The 10,820-nt window shown below is 41.4% G+C and overlaps 1 protein-coding gene across 8 annotated transcripts; it reads right to left on the reverse strand.

The window, feature by feature from the left end:
* Window positions 1–6: 6 nt before the first annotated feature.
* fez2b (fasciculation and elongation protein zeta 2b) lies at window positions 7–10,796 on the reverse strand. Of its 8 annotated transcripts, XM_032543487.1 has the most exons (12): window positions 10,399–10,796; window positions 6,474–6,582; window positions 6,345–6,365; window positions 6,120–6,236; window positions 5,074–5,215; window positions 4,175–4,302; window positions 3,551–3,700; window positions 3,226–3,306; window positions 2,637–2,712; window positions 1,045–1,110; window positions 563–590; window positions 7–173 (listed from the first exon to the last, which is right to left on the reverse strand). In XM_032543487.1, exons 1-11 carry the CDS (start codon window positions 10,704–10,706, stop codon window positions 580–582), a joined length of 1,209 nt encoding a protein of 402 aa, XP_032399378.1. In that variant the 5' UTR covers window positions 10,707–10,796; the 3' UTR covers window positions 7–173; window positions 563–579. The 8 variants fall into 8 exon arrangements, with proteins under 8 accessions (XP_032399378.1, XP_032399382.1, XP_032399376.1 ...); XM_032543491.1 differs by lacking the exon at window positions 3,226–3,306 and having other exon boundaries at window positions 10,399–10,795; XM_032543485.1 differs by lacking the exon at window positions 563–590 and having other exon boundaries at window positions 103–173.
* Window positions 10,797–10,820: the final 24 nt, after the last annotated feature.

Raw genomic sequence — 10,820 nt, forward strand, 5'->3', positions numbered from 1 at the left:
GGAAAGAAAGTCTATTGTTTGAAAAAAGAAAAAAGAAAAAAAAGGAGGAGGAGAAAGGAAGATTTTGAATGGATTATCTAGGTTCTTCCAGATTGCCAGAACCCTCTTCTGATGGTCCAATGAATGGTTCTGGAAACAGGAGGCTTTCCTTTGGCTTTACGTGGGACAAAGCACTGTGGAGACAAGAACAGCGTATGATCAATGGTGCCCTGATGCCCACTGTGGCAGATGAAGGAGAGCTGGGAATTATGGAGGAGCAACTACCACGGGGGGAAAAACTGGGGTGAGAAAAGAGAAGAAACTGGTGAGAAGAGCAGCTGCTACTACAAGCTGGCAGTGAAGGGGAATTATGAGCATGTTCATGTGTTTCAGGGTAGGTGTAGTGCAGCCACAAGCACTGAACAGCACTATGGGCACTACAGCGAAGAGCGAGTGAGGGAAGACTGCTGCTTTAAAAGGGAAGGAAAGAGAGAGAGAGAAAGAGAAAGATGGCGTTTGACAGGGCTCTGAATAGAAGGCTGCAGGTGAAGAGTCTGTGTTAATGTATCAGTGGCTCACAAACCTCAGTTTCCACTGCTCTCATACCAGAGCTACCCAGAGGACAATGCAGCAGGCGAAAGACAAGGAAGGTACAAGTCAACAATGAAGGGTGGCAAGAAAAGCTTTTTCCCCTCCCTGTAATGTGTGTAATCTGTGTTGAGTGCTACTTTTCTCTGTGGCATCCTGTTTGATGTTTTCTACCGTCAGCTTCCATGAAAATAAAGCACGATGGGCCTCTTTCAAACACCAGGGGGTCTAAAGATGTCTAAATGTCAGCTGGAACCAACACAAACTAAAGTCACCTGGCTGTGACACAGAACTATGAATTTAAGTATTTTTTAGGAAAGTTTGCAAGGCTTTGAGGTTGTTGTTGTTGTTTTTTTTACATTGGTGCTATGAACCAACTGACATGACTAAAGTTGCTCAGATTTTTGCCCCCGGCTCACTGATATCAAACATTATGGAGACGCGGTTAAAAGGGATGGAGGACGGCTGTGAGTTTACCTTTGAGAATGTAGTCTGTTAGCAGGGCAGGAACCTTCTCACTGTCGTCCCTCATGGCGTGGAGGACTAGCGAGGTGAAAGCACATTGCATTTTGAAAACATGAACATGCATTGAGGAAAAACAAAGAAATAAAAAAACAAGCAAACTTGAAAAGAAACAACCTGCAAAGACTACTACATCTAATTTTGGTCCATTTAGGGTTTTTTTGTGTGTGTGTGTGTGTGTGTGTGTGTGTGTGTGTGTGTGTGTGTGTGTGTGTGTGTGTGTGTGTGTGTGTGTGTGTGTGTCAGAAGTTGCGATAGACTTTCTTGTTGTCCCTTATTTTAACGAGCAGGGTTGTAAAAGATTCCAGAATAATGTATTATTCCCCATTCATTTCATTTTTTAATAGTTCATTTACAGAACAAGCTGCTAGATTGTGCCCGTATAAGGGCGTGGACAGAAAAGATGAGCAGAGACGCCGACCGTGCGGCCACTCATGTCAACACCATACTGGTCGAGCTTCCACTGCAGAGTGGGTGCAGTTACACTGTGCCTCAGATTGCCTGATTAAAAGTTAAAAGTTATCAGCTTCCCTCTTAGCGTTGGGAGTCAGCTGGAAAAAACTGACACCAGAAAGTTTGTCAGGGTGACTCTTGGCCCATGCTCCGCTGTGACAGCACTCACCGTACTCACTTGACACGACTCATCTTTGTAAGCGTGCTTTAACATGCAGCATTGTGACAAAGAATTTCCCCTTGGAAAATCTGAAATATTTAGATACTAGGTGCTTTCTCCTCTGCCATGGTCGAGTAGTCGGTAAGCTGTCTCGACTCCTGCTCCTCTGTGCTGCTGCTGCCACAGCGAGCAGACGCTTTCACTTTAACTGGACGATGTGTTAACTAGAGCCTGACCGATAACCGATATTATTATGATGTTATTTAAAAATTCAATATCCCGATATATATTTAAAAAAACAAAAAACCCAGAAACGTGTAACAAGACATAAACAGATTTCTCTAACATTAGTTCTTTGTAGTTATTTATGAGTTATCACTAAAATAATATGATAATTTGTTTCACTGTCCCAACAGAACAGAGGAACATCAAAATGTATCAAAGTTCTGATAAATAAAACATATAAAAATACAAACTTAAGATATGAAACTTAAAGTCTTGAACAAAAACACATTCAACAAAAAAAATGATCAGTGTTGTCAACAGGGACGTTGTAGAGCGCCCTCTGGTGGCCTAACTATGCAACACCAACACTCATAACATGGTTAAGCGTCTGGTTTTTATTTTATTTTTTAAATATTCATTTATCAGAATCATTGATTTGTCATTATAAATTATTCTGAATTTTTTATTGGCAATTATAAATGCCGATACAGATACCGAGTTCGGGAAATGCTTAATATCGGCCGATATAACGGTCGGGCTCTAGTGTGAATTACTCAGAGTTATGGTAGATGGCCCTCAGTGTTTCATCTCCCAAAATGACAGGCAGCCTGTAGAATTTTCCGTCGTTGTTAAAGAAATTCAGTCAAGGACGGAAAATATAGGGTTAACGTGACCCCTGGTGTGTGTGACTCTGTGAGTGTGCACTTACTCTTTGTGAGGATTTGGAGGTCTTCTACCACCGGGGAGCCAGCTTTCTTCTCATAAGGGATTACTGTGGTTAGGTACTGAAAAAGAAAAGATTGTGAATGAATACTGTTACACATGCAGGTGGACAGTATTTTCTTTGTACGGTCTTCTATTTTAATTTTAAACGTGCTGTAAAAGAGTGATAAAATATGATGTCATGAAGGTCAACATATGAACAGATAATAAGCAACAGGGTTGTATGGGACTGGTAGTTGGTTTTAACATTGCAGAGACCTAATAGAGTAAATATTTAATGATGCAAGCTAAAGAAAGCAACGATGATGCAACCGTGTCTTCTTGGCTTAAAACAAAGGAATAAATAATAAAGACAAGTGACAGACAGAAATTAAGTTATAAAAAACGAGAAAAGAGGTTAAAATCAACCATAAAGACATATCTGATGAAAAAGATGACTGAACATATGACAGCAAACGCCAGCAGTAGCTGTAGAGAAGAAAACATGCCAGTGGTAAAAAGGGGGAAAAAAAGAAAAACACAGAGGAATATCGGCAAAGAATGAACATGTGAGTCGAAAGAAAGAGCAGGGGCACCTGTTTGTCCCCTCCTGTGTTGCCAAAAGTTTGACGGAGGCCATTTTGAATGACATTGGAGAGTCCCTCCAGAGTGAGGAGCTAAAAGGAGCGAGAGAAAGGAGGAAAAACAGAGAGTGAAGAGAGATACGGAGGCTTCTATATTAAGGGAAAGAAGGAAAAAAGGTTTGGCACAAACTCTTGGTGTTAAAGTGAAAGCAGCTCTCCCACACAAACTGTCAGGCCATGCATCTACTTTGAAGAAGTGTGTGGCATGACCGTGCATTCAGGGCATATGTTTTCATCTTGGTCTATGCCTCCCACGCCGTGCCACCACATGACTCACCGTGCCTGGTATGTGCGTGCTGGCGGTCCTCTGGCCGTTGGGCCCGGTTGTAGTCATACTTCGGATTTTCTTCTTCTTCCGCAGCAGCTCGCGGTGCTCCTTCTGTCTGTTCTGCACGTCGATCAACAGCGAGATGAAGCTGTTCTTCACCTATTTTAAGACAAATTATTCATGTTTTTAGGATCAAGCTGCACTTTAACTTTTTGTTTTTTTCCTTCTTTATACATCTAACGCTCTTAGAGAAATCTATTTTTACCGACCGGTAAAATAACACAGCGACTGTCATGACATTGAAAAGCAAATTACACTGTGAAAAAGCTGCCAGTGATTCACTGACCTCTCACCAGAACGCTGTGAGCACCGCGGTCTGTTTCCACAAAACAACGCCCGGGCTTTCTGCACATCAAAACTAACATTTAAAATAGTCTTTACAACCAAGCGCTACCGTGGAATTGTCTGGCCGATGATGACTTTGAAGTCAGCCGAGTGCTGTTAATAATTTGGTCATTTTTTGGGCTGGTTTTCAGCTTTTCACAAATTCGGCAGACACAGATGCGGTTCATGTTGTCGCCTTGTTGTAGTAATGTTGAGGCGACACAGTTAAGAAGGTAAAGATCAATGTACCTCCTTTTCATAGTCGAGTTCGTCTCGCAGGGCCAGAGCCTGGATCAGCTCTTCGCTGTAGCGGCGGATGGCCGTCTCCACTTCCTCCAGAGTCTCGGTTAGTTCAGACACAGACAGCTGACGCAGCCCTGAGGGTGGTGTGTAGACAGATTAGGAAGTAGTAGTATATTTAAGTTATTGTTGTGTATGCGGTTGTGTGAAAGAACTGTATGTTGGATGTGTACTCAGCATGGAGGTTTGAAGGAGACTTTTATGCAGTGGCTTCCAATACTACCATCAGTTAAATAACATGTGGTCTCAACAAACAACCTTATCATAACTGCAAAGACACTTAAAGCATGTGTGACATCTCCTTATAAAAGAGACGGATCAAAGGTGGAAGTGATGAGAATTTAAGGAGAAAATATGTTTATACTGTTACAAGTCTGGTGTCTCGTTTTACACTACAATCCCTCAGAGAGTGAGCAACAAGCTCAATGTAAATATTGTGTGTACACTTAATGACACTGATTATGCGCTGTCTAATATGTTAAACACACAACATATTGTAGTTAATATAAGCAGATATCTGAAACAGAATCCATAGCCTTGAGGCATACAAGGTGCAAATGCTCAGTCTACACCAGCCTGGAACTAAAAGATTGCATCCAAGCCAAATATATGCTGTTGATTATATCACATGTAGGAACAGTGTTATTGCTGTCTGTTTTTATTTGATATACATAATGTGTTCTTCATGTTCCAGACAGTGCGACCCATTACACTTCACTGAGTCTAGATAACTCTCAGACGGCACTAGAGTGTGAGGCAACACTGCTGTCTCACAAGGAAGGGAGCACAAACAGCATTACAAGCTTTAATCTCTGCTTGTAAATGTGCACAGCCGCAGCGGTACTCACGGTCCTCGTAGCTGGTGTTGGAGCCGGAGCGCTTCAGGGCGTGGAGGTCCTGAGACAGCATGGACAGGTCAGACTGTGAGGGACTCTCATCGTCCTCTGGGTCTGGAGACTCCTGCATCATCTCCTCTATCTCCTCGATCACCTAAACACAAACACGTTATGAATTGTTTTTTTATAGGTTTAAGTAGTTAAGTGTTTGGAACTATGTGACTGTGTTTTCTGTGTTAGATTTATTGTCATTGACAAGTTTGACAAGATTAAGGCTGTTCCAGTCTGACATGCATTTCTCACCAGAGCGGATGTTTGTGTAAGACACATGAATCATCAGGGATGGATACACTCAAACCAAATGTATGTGTCACTTCATCACACTAGTCTGTTTTGAGTAGTTACATCATTAATGTTTAGTGATACAACAGTCTCAATTACCTTCACCGGCATGAAACCAGCAAGCAGTGAGCAATAAATTCATTTTTCAAGGTTGCTTTTTTGGTTCTACTGAGTTCAGTCTGTTTGTAGTTTGCCCCTGAGAGAACTATTTTGGATTTTCATGAAATTTATAAAGGGTTAATAAAAGCTTCCCAGGAAGACATATCCCGACCAAAACCTGACATTTGTGTGTGTGTGTGTGTGTGTGTGTGTGTGTGTGTGTGTGTGGCGCAGTGCAAATAGCCAAAATCCTGAATATATTCTAAACATTAAGACGTGCTAAAAAACACATTACTGAACAAACAGGATGGACTTTAGAGCAATTACTTGGCTAAGCTTAGGCTAGTTAGTAAAGAAGAAAAGAAAAACAAGCAGTTTTCTCTTTGTCACATATGTTTTAGTGTGAACCAGGAATTTGAAAATGATGCGAGTATGTTGCAGATATGAAAGGCCCCAAATACAGGAAATGAAGTAGCTTCCAGTAAAATATCAATCACTTTACTTGCCTCCTCCTTAAGGATCCTAAAAAAGCTCCCAGCTCTGCGGGTTTATAAATGACAGTTTCTAAAACAACCAAGGAGAATGCAACACATGCCACTGTGCGTGGGAAAGTTTACCTGTTCGGCTGTGAAGAGCGGCTCATCGTTGATGCTGGAGACGATGATTGAGTGCATATCCATCTGCTCCCTGAGCTCCTCGTCGTCAGACAGATCCAGAGATTGGTTATCCAACTTCTGTCCATCGGGAAAGGATGGGGAGAGATTTAAAGAGAGAGAGAGACACAACTCGGATGAGGCAACAGGTGGTTAAGCAGATTGACGGCAGAGGAGCAAACTGCTTACATTTGTTTCTTGGCTCTTCTTCTGCAAGGTTCAAAAACAGGGCGAAATTATTGAAATGTAGCTTGTGCGTTTACTGTGTGCTTAAAATATTACACTGAAGGATTGTGTCTGTGTGTGTCTCTATGGTACCTCATGCTCAGTGATGTTGAGGGTGGGCAGGTGTAGGGAGCGAGTGTGCGATGTCTTCCAGTCCACAGCCATCACGTTGCCATAATTATCTGTCAGAGCGTTCCACACTCTGGAGTAAAGCGAGAGGGACAAAAACATACAAGAGACATAATAAAGTTGTGAATAATGGACAAAATAATAAGTGAAGCATTTTCAACCCACAGTAGATAAGACAGCCCGTTTCCTTCTCTTTCTCCTGTGACACAGCAGTACTCGGCATAGCTAAATGTGCTGCTCTCAGTGTTCCTGTTGCTGCGTCTCACAGCAGCCGCCCGAAACCACTGACAAACGTGACAGCTCCTTAATCACGTGGCATTTTTCCCCAGTAAACATTCTCTGGATGAGAAACATGGACGCATATGCGGCAGCGTCAGCCTTAAAGCGAAGGTCTGCAACGCGTTGGTAACACGTAGACAATTCATTTGTGTAGGAACTGTGTCTTTAGATCATTAGAGTCTTTTTGGATGTTTGCTGATAACATCGGCTGATTCTGAAACAGTGGCATCATTACAGTAACAGACTGCTGAATGTTTGCAGTACTCTGCAGCATGCATGTTGGCAGAGAAGACGTCACAGCTCAGCAGGTGGTGGCAAAGAGTCTATTAAAAAAAAAAAGTGTACTGTTCAACTGTGAAATCCGTCAACTTTTTTAAAACTTAGACTACAGATTACTGGGTTTTGAGGGATTGTCGCAAAATATGTAAATGCAGATAATTTAAAATAAAAAAAACTGAATTATTTATAGTGGGTTGTTATTAGAGTAGTATGGATCAGGGTGATTTAATATATCCTGATGGATTTATTAAAAGGATATGCGCCATTTTATAAATCTTAACTAGGGCTGGGCAATATAGAGAAAATCAAATATCACAATATTCTTGACCAAACACCTCAATGTCCATATTGCATAGTTGAGTATTGGTGCTTTAACAAAATGTTATTTACACAATGAGATTTTTGATAAATATCCTCCAGAAATTATTTAATGTCTTAGAGTGTAAAGGTAAATAATGGAACAGCTAGAACAGTCTGGTAAGTTCAGAAAATGACATCACTTTACTGTAATTCAGCCTGTAAAACCAGGTAAAGACAACACTTACCATATTACAATATATCCAAAATCTAAGACGAAAGCTAGTCTAATATCGCGATATTGATACAACATCGATATACTGCTGAGCCCTAATCTTAACAATATAATAAACTACCCCTCCATGTTGAAAACAAAACTAAAAAGTGTGGGCATTGGGCATGTTTTCAAACACTAACTGGAAAGAGAGTCTGTGCCGAATATTAAATTTTTTAACGTGCATGTGCAAGTCCCTGTACTTATTCCTGGTGACTGCTGAGAGCGAGGATGGATGCTGTGACCCCATGTGTCAGAGTGGCTATGCATCGTCATATCCTCACACACACACACACACACACACACACACACACACACACACACACACACACACACACACACACGTGTTTACATAACTGGCATGTTTCCCCCTGAATGCTTGTGCACAGCTTGGGGAGTGGGGGGCTGAGGAATTGTTCTAAATAGGGCAAAGGCTGGCAGGATGCATTTTTTGTGCCTCAAGACATGACACTGTGTTGGGCACGTGGGTGCATGCCAAAATGCACGATTAGCTTCAGTGAGAACATTTACAATTTAAAACGAGGCCAGTCTAGATTTCAAGGGTCCAATCTTCTTGTTTCTACTTCGACACTGTCAATTTGTTTAAGCGTACTTGCTTGAATATAAATTTATGTGGATGCTGCTTCACTTCGCACACATATAATCCAAAATGCACGAGTTGGCTTTAACACAAACACATTTTTATTTCTCCATTCACACCCACACAAAACACCAATTTCCTCCTTGTCGTGCTTGTCTTTCTGGAGAACTAGTTAAGCGCCTGGGCACGTCCTGCAAAAGTGCAGTCATCCAGAAAAGACTCTCACTGAGCTTGGCGCTGCTCTTTGGACATAACCAGGCTGATGTCCAATTACTCTATTCCTTCTTTCCTGTTTCTTTACCTACAACTATAGATGCTTCTCTCCCTGTCTCGCCAATCCCCTGCATCCCCCCTAGACATTTAGAGCCCCATTAACTGTGAGACTGTTACTGTTTTTGTAACTGTGATAAGCTCACAACAACTGTATTCATGACAGTTAGTGTAGTGTGTGTGGCCAAGTTTCAGTAACAAAATGTCTAGTTAAAAACCCAATGTCCTCATTCTCATGTCCAAGTATCCAGCTCTGAGTCCAAGATGACGTCTACGACTGTCTTGTTAGGTCTCATCAACAGTCAAAACCCCAGAGTAGAAGTAGTAGATTGAGGAAATGGTAGGGTATGGGGGAATAAGACTCTCTTGAATGTTCTCCCACCCTTTTTTTTTTTTAAATCCTCATTTCTTTATTATTTATTTTTTGGTTTTGCACTGTGTGCTTTAATTCTGTTTTTCTACTACTAGTTTAGTAGTAAATATTTGATATACTGTACACCGATTAATAGCTGTAACTTTACTTTTACTGTTCTAAAAAACAAGCTCTGACTTGACTAATTTAATCTCTGTACAATAATCTTTGGCTCAATGAAAACATTTTTTTTTTTTGTTTAAAAAAAAAAAAACGAAAACCCCAAAGATATTTAGTTAATTAATGACATATCAAGCAAGAAAAGCTATTTAAAACACAGAAAAACAGATTTGAGATGCTAAATTTTAGGAGCTTGGCATTTTTGATAGATAAATGCCTATTCATTTTCTGTGTATTGACTAATCTATTTATCGACTAAATGTTGTTGCTCTGTCTCTAATAAAAAAAAAATTCATTGCAACACTAAACCAATGCTTTTTAAGCGTGTGCGACATTTTATGGGGATTCTGCCATCATAATGCTGTCAAAAATTATAGACTTCACTACTCTTCTTCATCCCAGTAAAGGTTACGTAAACAAAGCTCTCATGATTGGGATTCAAGTAAAGCAGCACCTTTGAATGGACATGACTAACTTCGTAGAAAAGGGGAGGAAGCTTACATCCATTGTGTGATTATATCTAACAATGTCACCATGTTGCAATGTCACAAGCAGAAGAAAGCAGAAGGTAAGAGGAGGGTGATTTATGCAGCCCACACAACCGTGCAGTTACAGTGACGTCTATGATTTGTGTGGGATTAATGTGACTAACTGCTGGGAAGTAAGAACAGCATGTTAACAACCGATGCTCACAGTGTAACCTTTCAGAAAGTAACGACTACATGTATGAAACACGACATCTTGTTGTTGTTGTTGTTGACATGTTTGTTAGCTTTAAAATAGCAGGGCTCCTAAAAGCCATGTCAAACATGTTTTGTCCCGCATGTTAAAATGAGCAGCAGCAAGTGTGCAGGGAGCAACAGCCAATTACTTAACGTTACTCTCAATATGCACTTTATGGATCAGTGGTTTAATAGCTAACATAAACCAATTTAGCATGATATGAAATATTGGTAATGTGGCATGACCCCTCCCCTCTCCTTTGCACATACACAAAAAAACAACCCTTGATTCATCCCTTCAACTCAAGCACCAAACAGTCCAATTATGTTGACACATTGTAGTTGTCATTTGTAACATTGAAACGTACTGTTGCTTCAGTACAGTTGTGAAAGTCAACCAACGTTAATGAACCACATTTTGTTGTTAGACGACTGAGAGTTTTTGCTACGCAAACATGCATTAGCTAGCTAGCTAGCTAGCTCCTTGGAGGCTAAACTTTGGACGGCACTGATTGTAGCTCACTGGGTCACATCAACGTTTGGTTAGCCTGGCGAGGCTAACGTGGCTAGCTAGCTAGCTAAGAGATTAGCTAAAAGTTAGCGTAAATAAAATCACTCATGAAATTCACACTCACTCGTCGTGTTTCAAGTAACTTTCCTCTGTGATAGGTTTAATGGGGGCTATGTTTTCTGTCGTGCTGTTGTAGTTCCGGAAACACACTGTCAGCTTCTCGTCAAAGTCGTGGACGAGGTCCTCCATCGATTTGAAGCTGCAGATCTCCCCGGAGAAACTGTTGTCCAGGTCTGAGAAATCGTCTAGGCCCGACGAAGGATCGCTCACGTTTGAGTTCAGCTGGTCCAGCTGGTCGGCCGACGCCGAGGACGGCTTGAACTCGTTAAAATCCTGCCAGTCCTCATCGAAGTGGGCTAACGGCGCCGCCATGACTGCCGTTGGAGCTCTGTTGACACCCAGCTAGACCCCTCGATGGTGCTCTGTTCTCGGCTGCTAGACACTAGACTAGACGGGGAGGCGGAGAGAGAGAGAGAGAGAGAGAGA

The sequence above is a fragment of the Etheostoma spectabile genome, chromosome 18, assembly GCF_008692095.1.
Source record: "Etheostoma spectabile isolate EspeVRDwgs_2016 chromosome 18, UIUC_Espe_1.0, whole genome shotgun sequence".
Lineage (NCBI taxonomy): Eukaryota > Metazoa > Chordata > Actinopteri > Perciformes > Percidae > Etheostoma > Etheostoma spectabile.